The sequence below is a fragment of the Rhagoletis zephyria genome, unplaced genomic scaffold (genome assembly GCF_001687245.7).
Source record: "Rhagoletis zephyria isolate East Lansing unplaced genomic scaffold, Rhagoletis_zephyria_1.1 Rzeph_scaffold_00887, whole genome shotgun sequence".
Taxonomy (NCBI): domain Eukaryota; kingdom Metazoa; phylum Arthropoda; class Insecta; order Diptera; family Tephritidae; genus Rhagoletis; species Rhagoletis zephyria.
In genome coordinates, this window is record NW_016157971.1 from 154,098 (window position 1) to 176,662 (window position 22,565).

General features: G+C 37.5%; 2 protein-coding genes across 2 annotated transcripts; both read left to right on the plus strand.

The window, feature by feature from the left end:
- The first annotated feature begins 55 nt into the window (after window positions 1-55).
- LOC108361949 (lysophosphatidylcholine acyltransferase-like) lies at window positions 56-1,227 on the plus strand. Its single transcript, XM_017614740.1, has 2 exons — window positions 56-856; window positions 933-1,227. The coding sequence occupies exons 1-2, from the start codon at window positions 787-789 to the stop codon at window positions 1,040-1,042; spliced, it is 180 nt and encodes a 59-aa protein (XP_017470229.1). The 5' UTR covers window positions 56-786; the 3' UTR covers window positions 1,043-1,227.
- Window positions 1,228-4,568: 3,341 nt separating this feature from the next.
- LOC108361950 (cubilin homolog) lies at window positions 4,569-22,557 on the plus strand (the record flags this gene model as incomplete). Its single annotated transcript, XM_017614741.1, has 18 exons — window positions 4,569-4,972; window positions 5,043-5,324; window positions 5,414-5,597; window positions 9,216-9,695; window positions 9,776-10,036; window positions 10,114-10,857; window positions 11,961-12,284; window positions 12,350-12,509; window positions 12,575-12,768; window positions 12,876-13,279; window positions 14,751-15,062; window positions 15,592-16,588; window positions 16,846-17,008; window positions 18,937-19,301; window positions 19,362-19,571; window positions 19,637-20,123; window positions 20,986-21,152; window positions 22,468-22,557. Coding segments are annotated over exons 1-18 (5,928 nt in total), but the record flags the coding sequence as incomplete, so codon positions are not given.
- Window positions 22,558-22,565: the final 8 nt, after the last annotated feature.

Below are 22,565 nucleotides of genomic sequence, written 5' to 3' on the forward strand. Positions count from 1 at the left end.
GAAACCCGAGTCATTCCGGTACGTAGAACCGGCTGTCGTGGGAATGAATCGATATCGGTGGTATCGGGATACACCCTCAGACAAATACAAACAGAAATCCACTTGTACTTTCTTAAACTAGCAATGAAGAGGTGGTTAGAGATACAGACTTGTAAGATAGTACGTGAGCTTTGGCCTGACTATAGCAGGGAAAGAAGAGCAGAGCTGCCAAGTAGGTGAAGGGTAGAAGTACTTAGGATTGTAGCGAGTATCAGCGGTCACTGACTGCTAGGAAAACATGCTTATAGAATAGGACTTCCCTACAACGAAATGTGCTGCAACTACCTGCTAGAAGGTAGCGAGGGAACAGGATTTGATTTCATGTGCGAAATATATAATGAAGCAGTTAACAGATTTATCTAGTGCTACTATAAGCGATATGTACAAATTCATAAGCTGTTCAAAATGGTTTGGCGAGTGCGCAAGAAAGGAATCTCTTGATAGGATAATGGGAAGCGCATCAAATAATGCATTCCCTAAGTACTGAAATTGCCCTGTTGATGTTCAAAAAGGCTAAGAGGTTACCCTAAACTATTGTTCTGTGTATCGTCCTACCTGTGTCAAATAAAGCCAATAGCGAGAGGCTCTAAAAATTAACATTACTAACAACAGTTCCATATAATCACATCGACAATTTTATACAGTGCATAATATATATTTGTATTTCTACTCCTTCAGCTCTACGCTGAGTCGTCACAAAGTATTACCCGCCAAAGTTTTGCACGCATTCTGAGACACACGGGAAAAATGACGCCCGAAAAGTGTGATGCATTGTTTTTTGCAATCGATCATACGAATAAAGGCTGCATTGCGTTCGGTGAGTTTACACTTTAACTAGCAATCGTAAACATATTAAATGCATTTCTTTTTTCATTTTATAATGTCATATACAGAGGACTTTGAGCGCTACACCAAGGATCATCCACAGTACAAGTTCCTTTACAAGAAACAGGAGCATCTACGAAGAACGCAAGCAGCTGGCAATGTAAAGAAAACGAATTAAAATCAAGGACAAAACAATTTATGCGACCTTGAGGGTGTATGTGTGCGTGTGTATGACAGAGTTGACATGATTTTTGAGCGCGAAAAATGCATTTCATAAGGGTAATGGATTTTTGAATTACAAAATCCGATGTATTTACAAAAACCAAACATTAATTGTATTTATTTCATTTCGATTGTATAAGAACTTCATAAAGCTATTGCTTAATAGAGTAAAAGGTAACAGTGCTTCTAATATTGTAAAATAATGATTTTGCANTAAGAACTTCATAAAGCTATTGCTTAAGAAAGTAAAAAGTAAAACTGCTTCTAATATTGTAAAATAATGATTTTGCAAAAAAAATAAGGGGCAAAAAATGCAAATTTCATTTTTAAAACCAGTGTATATGTTTGCATTCATATAAACTGTTTGAACGTTTAAAATGACAATCTGATCGAAGAGAAGAAAAATTTTCTTTCTAAGCAACATAGCTGCAAATCGTGCGCTGATATATCTACATAAACATATGTAGGGAGATTATAAGGAAGGACCAACAACAAACCTGAACCACCTAAAAATGCAAAAGAATAATTTATACTATTCAGTCAAATATTGTACACACTCTCATATAAAGGCATTCAAGTTTCTTATAATTAAATTTAAAATTTTGTTTGCTATCTGCTTCATGTAACGTAGCTTTAAAAATTAATGCCATAAAGTAATAGAAGTAGAAATAATCTAACAATGATATTTAATTGTTTACTGAGTATATTTAATGTCAATTTTATTATACGTTAAATATATGCTTACAGTGTATTAGATTCTAGCAATGTAGGCGTGTGTAGTTTGGCCAAATTTATAATGTAAATTTATATATGTATGTATGTATGCATACATGTAAGTATAATTATTTATTAGAGTTATTGTGAAGAAACCCTTAAGTATGCATTCAAGCACTTAACAATAAATAGATCCAACTCCACCAACCGTCACGTTTCAAACAGCTAAAAGCGCCCACAATTTCTGAACAGCAAGCGTACTTAAATCAGATTTAACGATTACAAAAAAAAAAAATACGTGACTTATTCAGCCTTATCAAGAATGTTAATTTCGTGTGAACTCGTTCACATGTCGCCCATGCACTTCACCTATTTATATTTAGTTTTCACCAAGCGAAGTACATAGTTCACTTCGAATGATTTTCACCCTATCGTATACCGTACTCACCCGGAGAAATAACTGTCACTCGCACAGTTAAAACCGCAAAATAATTGCTAAATTTTCACAAATATTTCCTATATTTGTCTGTACGTTCAAAACTGTTTGTTCACTGAAATTTTATTAAACGGCTTTGCAAGCTGTTATCCCAACTTCGAAACTTCTATGTGAAATGCCTTTCACCCGAAATCGGTCCACATTCATGATAAAGTGAACCATTTCGGGTGACGAAATTTTTCACCAGAATATTCATGATAAGGCTGATTATTTTTTATTTTATCTTCAGCGAATTACTCTTATTTAAATCATCTAAATACACTGAATGTGTTTCTTTTGTTATTAATTTTCCTAATCGGCTTGTCTAGCAGGCCTTTGAACCTCTAATAGATGTAAAATTTAATTTTATTAAGTACTGCAAGTATTGAGTTCCAAAATGAAATATGATTTAATTATCTTTTAAACGTATCGCGTCACTATATTTAGTTTACTATAAGTACATATATATATTATTTATTGCAGATAGATAACTGATATTATAGTTATAGAAAGAATTGTAAGAGCGTGAAAACGAATAAAAAAGTAAAGAAAAAAAAACAACCAAACTTGTAAATAAAGAAACGGTTTTAATGGGACCTTTTCCTTTTCTAAAAGAAAGATTGCTCCAATTCCAGGATGAAGTACATAATTAAGTTGGAGGAAGAGATATCGGCTTCTTAGGTCTAATCAGAAACTGAGGAGTATCACGGCCATCCTCACAGCAGCCCAAGGAGATATCACCGTTGGTATTACCGAATTTTTTTTTTAGAAATATATCGATATTCTCCGTTAATAAAGTTAAAATGAAAACTACTGTCGTGCAGTAGTTTGTAATTTATTTTCCGAAATGGGAAAGTATCTCGCATACGCCAAAGGTTTTAGTAAAACTGTAACGATTATACAATTCTACTTAAACGTATGGGAGCACTTGAAATTCAAGATTTAAAAAAACCTGGCCGACAACAAAATCGAAGCGACACCAGCAGGGGGAGGTCCCAAAAAAGGAAGTGAGTTGGGATTCGCTGAAGATGCCGAAATTTAAGCGTTGCTGAGCCTCGATAAAACGACTAAATTTTAACTTAAAAAACGTTGCAAATATTTTACAAAAATTACCATGCACTAACTTTTGAACGCCAGTGTACATCGAAAAAAGAAAAGATTTTGGTTAATTATTTATTTTTTTATTTTTTAAGTAATTTTCTGCAGTGGAAATTTTCCAGTCATCAGATATAAAATTAATAAAAAATTATTTATTAAATTTTCAATAAAATAAATATTTTGAATTTTTGTTCCCTGTTTATACTTACGCAAGAACCGAATTAAAAAAGGCCGATTGGAGTCAACACATATTTCTTTCAAGCGTTTATACCTTTTATTCAGAAATTTTAGAAAAATTTTGTGTATGTAGTTTTGTAGCCCATTAAATTTTAGTAGGATAAAGTGCAAATTTCAAGACGCTGGAACATCGCGTTGATTTTTAATAATTTTCTTGGCTGAAGGTGTTGTGCATTTTCTTCGACAATTTCGTTTGGGATTTTGTATGGCAGCCTAGCTAATGAGCTACAAAACTGCATACCCAAAATTTGTCTAAAAATTCTGAAAAAAAGTTTAAAATTTTCTAGTGCCGTCGTCGGACAAGAACGCATTACATACTTCTGTTATGCATATACATGCCAGTCATTGTACATAGTATGTATGCCATACGCTTGCACACCCTTAGGGCTTTCGTGGCCTTGCAATTGATTGCCTCCACATGTTTCTTCCATAGAAGTTTAGTGTCCAGAATAAGCCTTAGATACTTCTCTTCGCTGGCGAGGCAGACCACAACCCTCACCCTCCTCATGACTGGCAGGGTTCTTTACCTAGTGAACGGAGTGAGGCAGCTTTAGCTGTAGCTCTAATAAAAAGCCATTTGAAGTGATATTCACGAAATACTTCCAAGTGAAAATAGTGGAAATTCGCTCATTAGAATAGAGTGATCAAAATTAGGGGCTCGTTTCTCATGTTAACTATGTACATACATATGCACATACATATGTATTTACAAGTATTAAGTATTTATGCTACCCATGTGTCTAATCAATTAATAGAATGACCAGCGCAGCCAGATGCTGATAAATGCAATTCATGTAACCAATTGGTACGCAATCATTCCTGAAATGTCTTTTATCTTACAAATAGCTATCGAATCCGTGCATTGCACATTAGGGTGGTCAAAAAAAAAGTTAAAAGTGTTAAGCTCTCACCCCTAGGAGTTTTCTAAATGGTAAAATGGAAAGTGGTTTTTTCACATATAAAATACATGGAAAACTTCCTGGGCTTTGAGGCAGTGCTAAATTTTTTTTTACCAAAAAAATACGGGTATTTTTGGACCACCCTATTGCACACATAAATTTTCCAACAATGGGGGCGTTACATGTTGACTGATAAAAAAAAACGCCCTGAATTTATTTTATAACCTACGCGGACATCTTTCCCGCCAGTGCAGCTCCAGCAGTGCGCGCAGAAACAAGAATCACCTTAAACTGCCGCGATTAAAGTGAAAAATATTAAAAGTGCTTAAATGCAGGATATTCCTGTGTATTGAGAGACAATGCCGCCCAACAGGATATCAACATCCTGCCGCACCTCACTGCTACTACAAATAATATTATTAATTATTTATTTGGAAGATCCAGCCGATGGATTCGTTAGTTCGTATGTCTCAAGCGATTATACGCCCTCTTAAGCGCGATTTCTTTTAACAACTATTTTCCTTCGTTTTTAGCCCCAAAATTATAACCAAAGATGGCAATCTTATAGTGGAATCTGGACTTAATCGCAATATCACATTTCGCTTGGATGGCACTTCGCGCATTAATATCAATGACGAATATGATTTGTTGGATTTACTGATGCTGAGCGGCAAATACAATCGCTCCTCACCAATGCACCAGGATGTCTTTGAAGCGGACAATTTGGCGCAACTCTCCAATGAGTTGAATACACTGCGGACGTATGTCTTCGGTGCGGACGGCTTGGACAAGCGTTTGTACACAATGTTGAATAGGTTAGTTTTCCTTGGATTAACTATTTCGAAACTTTTTGTGGGCGTTTTGGCTACAATTTTGACGACTTCGTTATTTTTTATCGCTTCAGAACTCGCTCCAACAATCAGTCGCTACGTCGTTTTCAAACCCGTTTGCAACGTGTCGAACGAAAAGTGCAGAATTTGTGGGATCGCCTCGAATTGGATAGTTGTAAGAGTAATCCTTGCGAGAATGGTGGTACCTGCATAAATATTTTCAGTGGATTCATTTGTAAATGCCCGAAAAATTTCGAGGTAAGTTTGATGTTGAACTTCTTTAGCGGCGGTAGTGAGCTAAAAAATTGTAGCGGAAATATGCGAAAATTTCCATGCAACGGAGAGGCATCCACTTTGCCTCTCTATTTCCGCCTTTTCCGTCTCCATTAATATTGAAAATGAACTGTCGCTAAGAGCTACGCAGTGGTTTAAGGTTAAGACTAGGCCAAAGACAAAAGGACGAAGACGAAGAGTAAGGCGAATACTACGACGAAAACGAATGCGAAGAGGGAGACGAATGATTAAAACGAAGACTAAAATGATTTCAAAGATTAAGACAAATATAAGTACGAAGAAGAGTACGAGTTCGACAACGAGCACGAACTCAAATACGACGAAGAAGACGAATTAGCAGACGATAACGAAGACAAATACCAAGACGAATACGAAGCCGAATTTAAATACCAAGCCAAAGACGAAAGTGAAGACAAATACGTAGACGAACACGAAGTCTAAGGCAAAGAAAAATACATACAAAGTAACAGACGAATGCGAATACGAAGACAAAGGTGAAGCTGAATACGAATACGAAAACGCATGCGAAGACGAACACGAATACGGGGGTGAATTCAAAGTCGAATAGGAAGATTAAAACTAAGTCTAATATAAAGAAATGAACTAGTTTAGCCCAGTCACATTAATTTTTTTTATCAATTTAGAGCTTCCCTTGGAATCGTGCAGGAAAGAGCAAAGAACGTCAGTAGTAAACCAAGTTATATTTATTAAAATAAAATCCGACATCTTTAAACAAATTTTGACGACTTTAAACGCGAAAAACTGAAAAAATGTAGTCTGGAAGATTTTTGGACTTTTCAAGATCTTTTACAGTGTAAAGAGCTGTTTGCAGCTCTCACGAAAAAATCACAAGAAATATTTTTCATTATTTCTTTAACTTGAAAAAGTAATTTGCTTTTGCTGTAAATTTTCTGGAAGAAATAAATATACAAACATTTTATTCTTGAGAAGTGCAAATTGATTTAAGAAATTTTTGTAGAAGAAAATTACGTTTCCACTTCATTCATTTTATATGAATTTTTCGTTTTTCTTGAGAGCTGCAAACAGCCCTTAACGATTCGATTCAAAATAGTATCTGTACAACAAAGTTGAAATAGCGAGAAATTTTAACTACACTGGGTCAAAAATTTTAATTTTGTTTTTGTTCTCCAAACGCCACTATCAAATTTGTATGTAGAATAAGTCGCTGATTCCGAAAATCGAGTTAATTTTTTTTTTTGTAAGGATACGTTTTCGAGATATTTGCCATTTACTGTTATTCAGCTTACAAAAAGCGTGGTTCCACTCAATCACGTATATCTTACGAACCAATTGAGTAATCGTAATTTGAGTTACGGTAAATGAAATCTAATAAAATTTCACCATAAATCGTATATATGTACTTCACATTTCGATAGCCCTGATACTCAAGTAGCACACTGGTGTATAAGTTGGTGTAAATTTTTGAATTTTGGTACAATTAATCAGATCTATACCAAAATTCGAAAATTTATGAGAAATTAATTAATTATTCCAGATTGTTTTTTGTTTTTTGTTTTTTTGATGGAAGAATGCAAAAAATTCAAACTTAAAAAGGGAAAAAATTAAAAAAAAAAAAACAGTTTCTGTGTAAATGTTTTGCACTTGTGTTTTAAAGGCTTTTCTCTTAGAAAAATAGAAAATTGATGAATAAATAAGAAAGTAATGACAGGTCAAATGAAAATGCGCAAGGATTTTTTGTATGAAATATGCGCAGAAAAGAGTTACTCATACGCCACGTACACCTGAGTAGGCAGTGTGTGCATCGAAAGCAAGAGGTGTCAGAAATGATTAAATAATTTCTCAGAAACTATCAGGGCTATCGAAAAGTGATGTATATACGGTTTATGGAGAGTTTACGATTATTCAATTGGTTCGTAAGATATACGTGATTAAGTGAAACCACTCGTTTTTTATGCTGAATAACGGTAAATTAAAAATATCTCGAAAATTTATACATAGAAAAAAAAAATTATCCCACTTTTCGGAATCACCGAGCAATTCTACATAGGAATTGGATAGTGTAAACCAGTGCTATTAGCGTTATAGCGGCAGCTTTCTCAAACAAACCCAGTTTTCTGTAGAACTTTTTCGTTTTATAGTAATTCGCAACTAAAAATTCTTCAGACTGGAGACAGAGTGCAACATAAAAGAGTTCTATTTATATTCCTTTTACTGTGTGCTCTACGAATTCAGAACTACATATACATATGTAATTACATATGTTTATTAGACTGCATCACCAAAAAAAGTTGCGGATTACAAAATCTATTATATTTTAAGACGTCCACCAAAATATTTCGGAAAAATATTAAGATTTAAGCGAGCTGAACCGATTTGAAAATACCTCCAAAAATGGAGTTTTTTATGAATAAAAATAGTTTCTTAAAGATGTTTTTTTGAAAAAAGTCCCCTCAGATGACAAAACAGATTAGGCTTAAAAATTCTGCATAAAAATATTTAACAAACATTTCAACGGAATCGTAATAATGACATGTTTGATGCTGTTTGTTTTTTTTTCTTTTTTCAAAAATTAATTTACGAAAAACCAAAACTATTCTGATTTAGACTTATGGGATCTCGGTAGAGAGGTATTTTCCCACTATTTTTTATTTATGTGCAAAAAAAGTCATTCGTGTCCAAATTTATTTATTTATTTTTTTTTTTCAAATACAAACACATCTTAATTCAACTCTGATTATAGAAAAGTTTAAGCTTGAAAAATCTGAATAAAATGTTCAAACATTTTATCATCGTATCTAATCAAAATACATAGTTACATTTCCGGAAGTATTTGCAAATAGGTCTAGATCACGTAAATCTTAAAATTTTTTCCAAATATTTTGGTTTTAATCTTAAAATATAATCAGCCTTATCATGAGTTTCATTTTCCCCGAACCGGTTCACTTTTCCCATTTGGTTTCCATGTATTTACTATGGGCGGAAAAAAAATTTTCGGGTGAATTTTTTTTTCGGGCGAAACTCAGGATAAGGCAGAATAAATTTTATAATTCCGGTGGAAAACCGCAACCGTATATGACCACCTGTTTGCGAAGAGAAGAGGTAACAACTCTCATTGAATAGCTGAAATGATGAAGAATGTGAATGGCTTGTATACAGCTCCATTTGGTTCTTGTCTTAAAAAGTGGAAGACCATCTGAGTACTGCTATCGAATTTTGGTTAAGCAGATTTTTAGGAAAGTCAAAGGAAGACGAAAAATTTAATTCATAATGCAAGTAAAAGAGGAAACATTGATTATAATTACTTTTCCTCTAATTTGGCTCTTCAACCGTTTTTGACTTAGGCTGAGACCAAAAATCGTCGCCAATTGCCGCTCTCCTTTCCAAGGTTGTGCCATCCCGAGGGCAGAAAGGTCCTCTTGCACTTGGTATACTTTGAATAATTTTATCTGCTTTTCTTTTCTTAAAAATTATAATAACCACTATTTTCGATATCTGAAAAAAATACCTTCCAAACACTCAAATAGCGCATCGTTCCTTGGTCTAAAAAAATTTCATCTCAAAGCATTTCACTTTTTATCTAAAACCACCATCTCTTTGAAGGGTGCCACTTGCCAGAACGACGTCAACGAATGCGCCCTATACGCCGGCACCGATTTGGGTTGTCAAAATGGCGGTCAGTGTGTCAACCAACATGGCGGCTACAATTGTATATGCAGCGCTGGTTGGTACGGCATACACTGCACACAACGCAAAGGTGACTGCATGCAGTCATCCACTTGGGAGCTTTGCGCGCACGGCACCTGCGTGAATAGCAATGACGATTTTGGCTACAAGTGCATCTGCGATGCGGGTTGGAAAACAAATGGCCTAACACCCGCTTGCACTGTGGACGTGGATGAATGCAATGAATCACACCCGCCATGCGCCACGAAATGCATAAACTTGCCAGGCTCGTTTACATGCGCACCGTGCACTGCTGGCTTAACCGGCAATGGTGTCAATTGTCGGGATATCGATGAATGCGCATTGCAAAATGGTGGATGCAGTTTGAGTCCGCGCGTGGTGTGCATAAATACCTATGTAAGTATAGATGTTTAGGTGAAGCGAAGGGAAAGTGAACGATAAATAAGCTACAAGTACTTTTTTTTGTGCCAACATAGGGCTCATACCATTGTGGTGATTGTCCACTCGGCTGGATTGGTGACGGGCGTAGCTGTGAGCGACGTGGTGGCACTATAAATACGAATGGAGCCACTGCTACCAGTTGTGCGCTCAATAATTACTGTCATCCGCTGGCCAAATGTACCGAAGTCTCCAATACGGCAGTGTGCTCTTGTCCAACTGGAATGGTCGGTAGTGGCGTGGGCCTAAATGGCTGCGTACAGGGTACACAACAGAATTGCGCAACTATGCCATGTCAGGTGAGTGATTTGACTGCATTGCTGACTTAAACTCAACGTACTTATGTATAATTATTATTATTTTTTGTTACTTACAGAATGGCGGCACTTGCGTCGATTCAGGCGACACCTTCATCTGCCTCTGCCCGATGGGCTATCGCAGTCCAACGTGTGCACCCGTCGCAAATCCTTGCACACCGAATCCCTGTCACAACAATGGCCGCTGTCGTGCAACTGGTGGCACACAATTCACATGCCAATGTCCGGCTGGTTTCAACGGTCGTCTGTGCGATAATCGCTTTAGCCGTTGCGGTGGCATACTCTCAGGTCTGACTGGACATCTGAAATATCCAGAAGGTTCACTTTATGATCACATGGCACAATGCGCCTGGGTTATACGCACTAATGAGTCTTTGGTGCTGAATGTCACCTTCAACGCCTTCGAATTGGAAGATGCAACTGAATGCCGCTTCGATTGGTTGCAAATTAACGATGGTCGAAGCGCGGCGGCACAAATCATTGGCCGCTTTTGTGGTGTACACAAGCCGAGGGGCGGTAACCTTATCTCCAGCAGCAGTGAATTGTATTTGTGGTTCAGGTCTGATAATTCGACAGCAAAGGCGGGTTTCGAATTGGAGTGGAATTCTATACCACCGCAATGTGGTGGTATTGTAGAAGTTGAATCGCATGGTACACTCACATCACCCGGCTCACCGGGCAACTATCCGAAGAATCGCGATTGCCGCTGGCAGTTAAGAGCGCCAAATAACAAACGTATTAAGTTGACTTTCTTCAGTTTGCAAATCGAGAAGCACGAAAGCTGTAATTTCGATTACTTGGAGGTGAGTAGCTTGTTGTGGTTGTGTAGGTTATTGATTTAATGCATATATGTATGTATAACGCCATCTTTATTAACCCTGCTTTGAAAACCTCTCTTTCGCGTAATGAAGATTGAAATCCATATTTCCATTTAAAATGACGAATATTTCTAAATAAAATGCATTTAAATAATCAGTAAATATTTAAAGACATAGGTTCTTTGAAAAAAAAAAATCATAAAAAATTTGTATTACCATAAAATTAAAACAAGCAAACCATGATACGTCTCATAGACGTATTATTACCTTCTCAGCAACTTTCAGTAGGGTTATCAAAGCAGAGTTAAAGTCGTCTTGAGCGGTTATTGCTTGACAAATGTATATTCAATGAAATTTACTTTTAGTTTGCTACTAACCATTTTAATATTTGAATTGCTGTTTTAAAAGTAGAAGAAGAAATAAGCTATTAGTATATTAGTTTGAAAACCTATTCTCATAGGCGTTCCAGCTCCAGAGGTATTTCCACAAAAAAACTTGCAAAGTAGGGGAAATTGAGAGAGCAAAATTACATTTCATTTTGAGGGGAACTCGAACTTAATCCGGATCAACTGCAGTTAATTCCCGGGTTGATCCGGATCAACGATGCCGTCTGTTTATGCTTTTAGAAACCTAATTAAGGGAGCTTAAGCTTTATCTATACATAAAAAAGAATATTCTTACCCCGGTGTAATATATTGACGAAAGCGGTATTATAGGTATTAAGGCAGTCACACGATTGAGCATTTTCCTAACATTTGGTGCAAATTATATCCCAATCGTGTGAATGCACAAATATTTTTCTTTGTCAGAATCACAAAAAAAAAACAATTTGTTAAAATGTTTCCATATATACCAATTTTTTTACAATTTACAAATCTGTACAAATGTACCAATCGTGTGACACTGCCCTTATAATTTGTTTGAATAAGTACATACTCCATTTTTTAAGGATTATCGCACAACAAGTTCTTCGTTCTAATAATTCATAGGAATCATCATTAAAATCTTTAAGCCGGTAGGCGCTTTTTTATCTGAATTTTCTTTGGTGTAATTCTCTTACATACACAGACATACATATTCCCTTCCAGATCATCGATGCAATTGCCGATTCGACAATAGTAAAATATTGCAATTCATCCTCACCGTCTCCACTGATGCTGCCCACCAATGAAGCAATCATACACTTTCACTCGGACAATATCGAAACAGATGCCGGTTTTCAAATATACTATTCCACAGAAGAACGAGTGCCTGGATGTGGCGGTACTTATACAGCTAAACAGGATACCATTGCATCACCAAGTCTACAAGGAGACGCTCTCTCTTGTGAATATGACATAAAAATGGCAATGGGTGAATCGATTAAAATTGTATTTACTAAATTCGAAATGAGTACAGACGATTGTTTGGAGGTTAGAATTTAAACCTATATTCATACTATTTTTGAGCTGTTGATTCAACTTCTTCTAAATTTCAGTTCTTCGACGTGCATCCGAGCACACGCGAGCTTATACTACAGGGAAAATACTGTGGTGGTTATGGTTCGGTACCGCCAGTCATATTACATTCTTTATACAATGCACTACGTATTAAGTATTTTGCAAGGGCTGGTAAATTCGAATTTAAATATGAAGCTGGTGAGCATATGTAGCTTGTGGTGGTATAAGCAAATACTTAAGGGACTGATTGACACTGATTTCAGATTGCTCCTACAATTTCGAGAGCAGCAATGACGAAGTGCTTTCACCAGCCTACCCGAAATTAGAAAATATAGATCGTTTTTGCAATTTTAAAATAACAACTGAACCAAACACAGTTATTTCGATTAAATTTATCGATTTCGATCTTCACGATAGTAGCATAGATTCATTAGATTGCGCGTTTAGTTCGCTGCGGGTGAGTATCGATAAAGCAATGAGTTGTGTGAAAAAAAAACACTTTTGTTTTCAAAAACTGCTTCACGAAAATTACATTATGTCTTATTACGCTCTTTCGCACATCAGATTAATGATGGTCTTAATCAAAATATCACTGGTCCTTTCTGCGGAAATAATACACCACCTGTGGAGTTTGTTTCGAAAACAAATATGCTGATTTTTACTTACCACACCTCTCTTACCAGCTCAGGAAGAGGTTTCAAATTAGAGTATCGTTCCATACCGATGGGTAAAACCGATTGTGGTGGTGTTTTCACGAAACCAGGCTATAAGATACGTTTACCCACTGGCGAAGATGATATGTACCTGAACAACCTGGAATGTTATTGGGTCATAATGGCGCCCGAAGGTAAAGGTATTATGATCAATTGGGAGTCGTTTAGTATGGAACAGACAATGGACTGTATGTACGATTACGTGGAGATATTTGATACTTTGGGACGTGATGAGAGTGATCGACCGTTGGGCAGGTAAGTGTTAGTTCTAGATATGCAATTCTCAGCAAGGCCCCTTTGAATTAAAATACTACAACAGTTAAAACTTAAGAGCATTCGAAATAAAAATACTACCCTCAAAGTAAAGAAACGGCAATCGCGGTCCTCAATTTAATCGCCGGCAGGACCTCGGCCAAAAAAAAAGGAGCAACATACAACAGAATTTTCCGGCCCAGCGATTGTATTTCTATGAGAAGCTGTTTTTCATGGCAGAAATACATACACTCGGAGGTTTCACATTGTCTGCCGCGGGGCAACCGCTGTTAAGAAAAAAACCTTTTTTCTACATTTACATACACCACATCGGCGGCCGAAAGACACTTAATACATTACTTAAATAGGCCATTATCGGTCTCCACAGAGAATTCGTCCTTTCTTTTAGTGACTTTCGTCCTACGAATGCCGTTATCGGAGCCCAATACCAATAATAGCAGACGAAGATCTTCTGTTGCCAGGCGCGACCGTGTAATTTTGGTCCAGTACTTAAAACAGTATCAAATGTGATAAAAAATTTATAATAAAAGTAGATTATTCCTTAATTTTAAGGTAACGAACTACATAGCGTACCATCAAATTAACCCTGCAGGGAGTGACGTTAGCTTATACCTAACTTTAGTCTGTTTACGCGAACACTAGTGCTAACTATTAACTGTGTATTTTGTTCGAAAAAAGCTAACTACTTTTGTGGGGCGATGGCCGCAAAAAAGTCAGACCTGGATACCTCTGCATTACATGTCAACTAACTTGTAACTAACTACTTTTGGACATAAAATATCAATAAGAAAAACAAAATATTTTTTTGTTTTTTTACTTTTTTATTTACTTTATTTTATTACATTTCATATTTGTTTACATATTCTGCTCTGGGTGGCCCCATATTCGAACACCGTCAGACATAACTTCAAAATGATAGTATAAAATTTCGATCTTCCTTTTATTTGTCCTGAATATGAAAAAGAATCTTGCGAAGTTCAGAAAAAAAGTGTATTGAAAGTAATTTTTGTATGAGGATATTTAATAGAAACTTGTAAATAAAACCAACTCCCGATTGCGTCTGCATGACTCCTGCACGACTTTACAATTCACTTTAAGTTGGTTTTGTCATAGCTAATTAAAAGTGAGGTATTAATCGAAATCTCGCCAAAAAGCTAACTATAAGTTGGTTAGTTTTAACAATTGATAATTTTTCACTGCAGGGAAGGAATAAGCGACCTTTATTCTAAAATTTATCACATTTGAAACTATTTTAAGAAGTTAACCCAATATATATTAATTTAATGAAATTAATTTTTAAGTTATTTAATCTCCCAGTCGACTTTTCCATCTTTTACTTTCCATAAGACCCTTTGGGGATTACGACGAACTAAGTAGCCGTTCTCAAAATCAGTATTTAGTTCTTGAAGACGGAATTTAGTTATTTCAAAAAAAAATAAATCGCCTTTTTCAGATACTGCGATACACCGCCTTCTTTCTCCAGTCACTCTCGTCTTTTAACACTCAAATTCGTATCGGATAGCTCCGAATCGTCTGGTGGCTTCGAGGCCAGCTATGAGTTTATAGACATTAGCAAGCAGTGCGGTGGCGAAATATTCTCCACTACTGGGCGCATATTTTCTCCCGACTATCCAGCGAATTACACAAATGGCATTGATTGTATTTGGGTAATTAATACTCCCGAGAATACACAAGTCAAATTAGACATTGATATGTTTGAGTTGCAAGCGAGCGAAAACTGCGACAGCGATTGGCTGGAAATACGGTAGGCTGTACTTTATACATACATACATAATACAGGACCACAAAAAAATCTGTGAAAGGTTCTTTTGATAAAATTTTATAAGATATAAACCAGTTTATTAAAATCCGATCACCACGCGCCATTTTGAATTTTCAAAATCTGTATATATATTCGTAATCAGGAACTTCAAAAACCGCTGGAAACCGAGATTTATTTAAATTCAATATTTTCTTTAATTTGCCCGCCATATTGGATCCGACATTTGGAATTGTGAAAATTTTAATTCGTATTCGTAATCAGCGCTATCAAAAACCCCTGGGATACAAATCGATATTTATAAAAGTGGTCTGTCACTTAAAGTTCGCCATTTTTTTTGAGGTTAGAAAAAATGATGGAGCAAAATGGACGTTAAATTCGTGTTCAGCGACACCAAAACATATGGAACAAGTGGTGTGGAAAAGTGATCTTTCTTCGATTTTTTTTGTGGTCCTGTGTAATTTACTTAGTTGTTTATTGAATTTCCCTTTTACGTACGTATTCCGCCTTTTAGCAATGGCGGCTCGGTGCAATCACCCTTAATTAATAAATATTGTGGCACTTTGATACCGCGACAAATACCATCATTTACCCATCAGTTGCGGTTGCACTTCCACAGTGATAGTTTCCTCAGTGCACGTGGTTTCCAAATACACTGGTTTGTCTTCTCGAACGGCTGCGGTGGCAATCTGAAATCGGATGCCGGTGTTATAGCTTCACCGCGCTATCCAAATCCATATCCGCACAATGCTGAATGTGACTGGCATATTCAGGTGCCAAAAGGCTCCTCTATACATTTCAGCATCGACGATTTGGAAATCGAAGAATTGTTCGAATGTCATTACGATTACTTGGAAATCTACAATGGTCGCAGCACTTCACATCCGTTGCTGGCGAAATTGTGTCAGTTGGAACGACAGGAACCCAAACAACTTTTCACCACAAGCAATGAGGCATTGCTCCGTTTCCGCACCGATAGCAGTCAGCGCGAGCGTGGCTTTTTACTGTCCTACTATTCGAATTGCACACGAACTATCACCGAAATTAGTGGTGTGATCGAAAGTCCGAATTTTGGCAATCCTTATTTCAATGATCCCATAAATTGTTCATGGACCATTCAAGCGCCAAAGGGTAATCTCATCGTATTACAATTTTCACATTATGAAAAACGTGATGGCGGTCGAGATGTTGTATTCAAAGAGCCCGGCAAGAATGAAACACTCGTACATCTACTATCGCCAAATGACAACTTCACCACAACTGGAAACACACTGATGGTTATACAGAACAGCAGTTGGGTGAATTTTCGCTTGGAATATGTAATGTTCGGTTGCGTACAGGTGTTCCATCGTGAAACGGGTGAATTCCAATCGCCCAACCATCCGCTGCCTTATCCCAACGATATTGAGTGTATGTGGGAGATCAAAACAACGCCTGGTCAAGGTGTTGAATTGACCGTGACGGAACTGGATATTGAGGAGACAGTAAACTGTACCAATGATGCACTAGTGGTAAGTGTCTAACCTTGACGTCTTTCTTTATAAAGTATTACTACACATCGACAGATGTCTGGAAGATCGTCCTATCTCGGCTGCCGATTATCTCAGCAAATGATTCAAAAACGTCTTACCTTGGCTGCCGATATATTAAAGCGGTAGCTGAAATAGGACTTTTATCAACTAAATTTGTCAACCATTTGCTGACATAGGGCGTTTTCGAACCTGCAGCCAAGATAGAGGGATCTTCTCTAAATTATTACTGTATTTAGATATCTAGTCACTCTGAGAGCAACAATTACAAAGAACGCCATTGTGGCAAACAAGATAAATTGGTGATTACTAGTTCGAGCCATCAGCTGTTCGTTCGGTTTATAAGTAATAAGGAGCATAACGGAAAAGGATTCCAGGCATCATACAAGATATTGAAGTCGCGTAAGTATCTAACTTTTTAACACATTAGGGTAAGGACTACTAACGATGCAAACTAGCTCCTCAACGACCGGCCAATCGCCTTGTCAGTCACGAGCAATGTTTCTTCGTCCGTATCAAACTGTAGTGGGCAAGTGACTTGAGGACATTTTTCGTACATAAAGCTTATCCCAAGGCGCGGTGATGTGCGCGGAAAAGTAGAAGTAGCTTTCAAACGTGATGTCCAGTACTTTTGTGTTATTAACTGTAGGGATGTTGGCACCGTCGACGTTTCAATTGAAGAATCTGGCAGAGGATTTAGTTGCAGAAAATTTTAGGTTCTTGCCAGTGAAGAATGTGTCGGAGAGGTAGCCCTAAATCATCTCGAAAAGTCGTAGCATTCTACTGATGAAGTTTGTTTGGCCATGTAAATATTGAAAAGCGTCGGGAAGGGAACGCCGCCATGGAGACCACCTCTTAAATTCTACGCGGTTTGCTCTTAACGTTGAGCAATTCGACTGACGATATTTAAAGGATGTCCTGGAAGAGCGTAGCGTGTTTGGCTTTGGAAAAGTCAACCGCGATCGGACAGTGTTGCTCTTGCGGAACCGTCTAAAATGATTACATACTTATTCAAGCTGGTGAGATATTCCACATTTCAGGAAGGACGGTGAGTTACTCTATTTCTAGGGGGCTTAGTTTCTTCAGCATCTGCAACGAGATTTCTTCCCGCCAACACTTTGGAATCATTTTCATATGCTTCTCAGGGACTTCTGTTGCCAAATGTGAGATTTAGGCTTATGCCGTGGCCCACAGATTTGTGGCTTTATTGGAGAGATTACAGGGTGTGATATTTCACATTTCCTAGTTATGTTGGTTGATTAAAGAGCTACTTTCTTTATTGAAATTCCTGATATGAGGTTCTCCAAGATTAATGTGTCAAGTGCGATCTCGCACGTTTACAATGACCGCCGATTTATTTGAGATCCAAGGCCGAACCTGCGTGGATGATGCTGCGGATATGACTCCCAGTTTCGCGTTAGCGAGGTGGCTCTGAATGTACGCTTTTCGCAAGTGACGTTGTCACTAGACTAGTCAAAGCGAGCGTGAACACTGGTTGCCAGCCAATACAATTTATAAGATTCCCACCAGCTACGGTAATATCTGGCACGCTATGATAGTCAGACGTGTCCCCGATGAGGGCACCGCCATTCGAGTTATCGAACAGCTTAACGACCAGTATGCGTCTTCTTCGCGGTGATATCCTACTGATCAGTTGATAATAGGATCGGTCGGATGATGATGATGGTGAATCGATTTCTCGAAAGAGCTTGTTGGGTTTTGCCATCCCTGGAGCATTGGTGCAATAGCTGTGATTATGTTCATAATTTATTATCGCTGCAGTATGGTCAGCCATTATCCTCAGTACAACATAACTCGTTCTGGATTTCCGAGTCGTTTCTAGCCATCCCATCAGCTGTTTCATTCCCTTCGACATATGTAGCCATCTCCAAGAACCCAGCAGAGAGAGGGAAAGCCGTTGTTGAGACTCTTAAATTCACTTTTTTTATCCTAATGCTTCCAAAGCCGCTTTCCTGTGAAGACGTATAGTGCACACTGATAAAGACTTACAATTTGGTATTAGACAGACAGCTTTCTATATGGAAAAGATCTTCGCTCGAAAGAACTGGCGATGAAATTGCCTGATTTGCAGGTCTTCCTTCCACCTTTGAGCACTTTTGTAGGTATGGAATCCTGCTAGGTATTTCTTTGCTCTTTCCTTGGCGTTATGCCTCCTCGAGGATAACACCTTCAACTCGCATGAAAGTTTCAAGTTAATCCCATTCAATCTTCCCGTATAAACAAGATCGCATTGAAAGTTCTTTGATTAGTTTCAAAACTTGTCCATGCATTCCCGCTCACAACTCGTCTCTACTCGGTTTTATTTATAGAATGTGGTGGTGTACTGAGTAGTAAAAATGGTGTCATTACATCACCTAATTACCCACTCAATTATCCGCCGGAAGCAAGTTGCGAATGGACTATCGAAGTGACGCCGTATCATTCAATCACACTTACCTTAGAAGAAATTGAAATGGAAAACTATTATTCGTGTGAAATGGACTATGTAGAGGCATACGAGGATGGCAACAGTGATGGTGATACGGCTATAGAGGAGGGCAAGCTACTGTTCAAAGAGTGTGGTTTGGCAGATTCAACGCAAACTGAGTGGGTTACCACTACCAATAGGGCGGTGGTGCGTTTTGAGAGTGACGATAGTATACAATCGAAGGGTTTCAAATTGAGCTACAAGGAGGTAAACATACTCGTAAATATTTTACAATATTCATTGTTATTATCATTTATGGTTTGATAGAATTGTGGACAACGCATTGAAATTGGCGATGATGATGTGGGTTATATCGGTATAAGTCGCAATGTGGTAACGAATGAAACTTGCGAATGGCATTTAATAGCAAAAGATCTAACCAAACATGTACAATTCACACCTACGCACGTACAGCTCAGTCCACTGGTAGCAATGTCGGCATTGACGGAGGAGGACTGTATGGATCAGGGCGTAAAGGTAAATTGAAAAACAAGTCAACTGTCTTCGGATTTTCATTGATTAACCACAACAATAAACAACAGGTATATGATGGTATGGATGACACTGCACCCCTGCGCGCCAAATTCTGCAAAACACATCCACCAGATATTATTTCGAATGGACATGCGCTCACCATCAGAATGCCACTGAATGTTACGACCGAAATTGAAGGATACTATCTATTGGTGGATAGTTGGTGTGGCGGTTATTACTCATCGATGAGTGGCAAATTCGCCACACCCTATTATCCGTCCTCATATCCAGTGAATATCAATTGCGAATGGTTTATTGTAGCCAGTGAAGGCAACTCGCTTATATTCACAATTGAATCATTCGATTTGGAGGAATCGGAGGGTTGCAACAAAGACTATCTGGAAGTGCGTGACACAAAAGAGAGTGGTCCTTTACTAGGTCTGTTTTGTGGTACAAATATTCCACCACCCATAACGGGCGTTCAATCAATATGGGTGAAATTCGGCAGCGATGATGATGGCGTGGCTAATGGTTTTGTGGTGTCCTATAATTATGGTGAGTAAATTCGTTTGCGCATATACATATCTATAGGTAAATTTAATGCTTTCATAAATACATACATATGTATGTATATACATTGGGGTACATCACTCTCCATAAAAAAAAAATTTAAATTAAAAATAAAAACTTGGTACCGAGTTTCCGTCGGAAATATAAATATCTGTTATATACCTCCTTGAAAATATGTATCTCTAAAACTGGAGTTTTTTTATAAATAAAATTAGTTTCTAAACATATTTTTTCTAAAAAATCAGCTCAGACTATAGAAGATTATAAGCTTAAAAGGCCTACATAAAAATGTTTGAACATTTTTTCAATCGGTCTAGCTCACGTAAATTTTAGTAATTTTCCGAAATATTTTAGCCGAAGTCCTCAAATAAAAAAATTTTATAATTCCTTATGCCATATGTACATAAGGCTTTACAAAATTACAAGCAAACTAAAAAAAGGTTGCCGTATACATCTGAGTCAAAAGTATTTTTGCAATTTAATTTCGAAATTTTTTTTTGGTCGTACCTTTGGGTCGTCATATGCATTTTTCGATGGCACTGGAATAATCAAAATACATTCTAAGCGAAAGTTTAACGAAATTTGAATAGCTTTAATTTGCTGACAATAGGCCGGTAGCAAGTGAAATCTCTTGGGTAAAATAGCGATATATCATCTTTAGTTTAAGATCCGATTGTAAATGCCGAAGCTATGAAGAAAAATTTAAAAAAAGCGAACCCCAAGTTCGGCCAAGAAAAAAATTGTTTTTGAAATTGCCTTGCAAACACACTTTGGATTCGAAGGTGTACGACGAACTTTTTCTGATACGATCTAATGTACATATACGTTTGTCCTCTCTCATTTTTAGCTACGCACAATGAAATCAATGGCACAAATGGTACAATTGAGTCACCGCATTATCCCACCAAGTTCCATGTAGATGAACCGTACACTTGGCGTATTACAGTCGACAAGGAGTACGTGTTGGTGGTGGTCATAAAACATGTTATCGATGTGGATATACCATTTATAAAGGTAAGATTATGTTTAAGATTTTTGAAATATCTCGTAAATGTCCGATATATTTATCATAACGTGACGATATATGATACTGAGAACACCTTCGCCGCTTTTTCCAAACAAACGGACGTCCATGTTAGCGAACAGCTATTCCGCAATTATGCTGCACGAGCACGCTTAACTCCGTTCGGATGCTTGGAGGTAATCCGTGCCAATTTTACGATGATAATTTATAACGCGCCCTTCGTTGAGCAAAGCCTAGTAACAGAACCAGTGTTCTCAAGTTGTCGTTGATCACTGTCGCCATTCTTGATTAATAAAAGTCAAGAAGAGTGGTGAGTGGTCCCATTACTCGAGCCGAGGAAACCTGGCAACAAAATGGTGTCATATCAACTGATAGCTATACTCTCCCTAGCAGTAAATACTCTTGAGGTCTTGCTACTTACTACCCTACAACAACGAATCATCATCACCGCCTCGGGTCTTCTACCTGCTTCTTTTAAATTTGTACATATCAATGCTCTTTCAGCCAAAAGATGGAGTTTCTCTGATCTCAAATGCCGACGATTGCTCGATATTAGCGTCCGGAAATCTTTTTGGTGGCCTATGCTTGAAATTAAATGACAATATCTTCTATTTAGTTCCCTTCTTTACTACAAGGAGCCTAACCTTCTGTCGCAACGAAATCGTTGGCAACCATCTTTACCGCTCTGACAAAAGAAGTCAGCCTGCAGTTACAAGCTCCGATCGATGACGTACAAATTCCGACCACGAACAAAACGTTGTTAGCAAAATAGCAGCATATTTAGCCCCAGTACCGTCATCGGGAACTGGTAAGGCGCAGTGAGCAAAGCTACGGACAGTTATGAGATGTCTTTGGATGTCACTAGGGTCCCATTTATATAGCAGGGCCAGTTGATCTCAGCGAAAATAACGTAATATCGAACAAATAGTTCCTGACCGGCTGCTGTCGACATGAGCACCGGAAAAGGCAGTAGTTGGAAAAAGAAGTATTTAGGCAAGTCAGAAGGCATCTCAACAACCACTACACCCAACGATTTTCATACCCTCTTATATACACTCAATTTACACCCCTTTTCTTTGGTCCTACCCTTTCAACTGAAAGATTAGCTGATCTAGGCGGGTCTAATTAGGCGCTACTACATACAACACCGGCAACTAACAGTTTGAGAAAAAATCAGATTACGCTATTTTGTTGTGGTACATATGTACATACATACATAATTATTATTTTATATGAACTACATATACATATACTTACATGAATAACCATATTCTCATAATCACTTCTATATTTGCGTTTTCACAGTTCTACGACGGCTATTCGGATATTGGACTTCAGATCGATTACTCGAACGAAAATTATGTCCATTCCAGCACAAATATACTATACATAAAGGCTTCGCG

Excerpts from the sequence above, each read along its gene's own strand:
- LOC108361949 (XM_017614740.1), top strand. The coding sequence starts at position 787 with ATGACGCCCGAAAAGTGTGATGCATTGTTTTTTGCAATCGATCATACG. Across the intron at positions 857-932 it reads TAAAGGCTGCATTGCGTTCG|AGGACTTTGAGCGCTACACC; the intron begins GTGAGTTTACAC and ends TGTCATATACAG.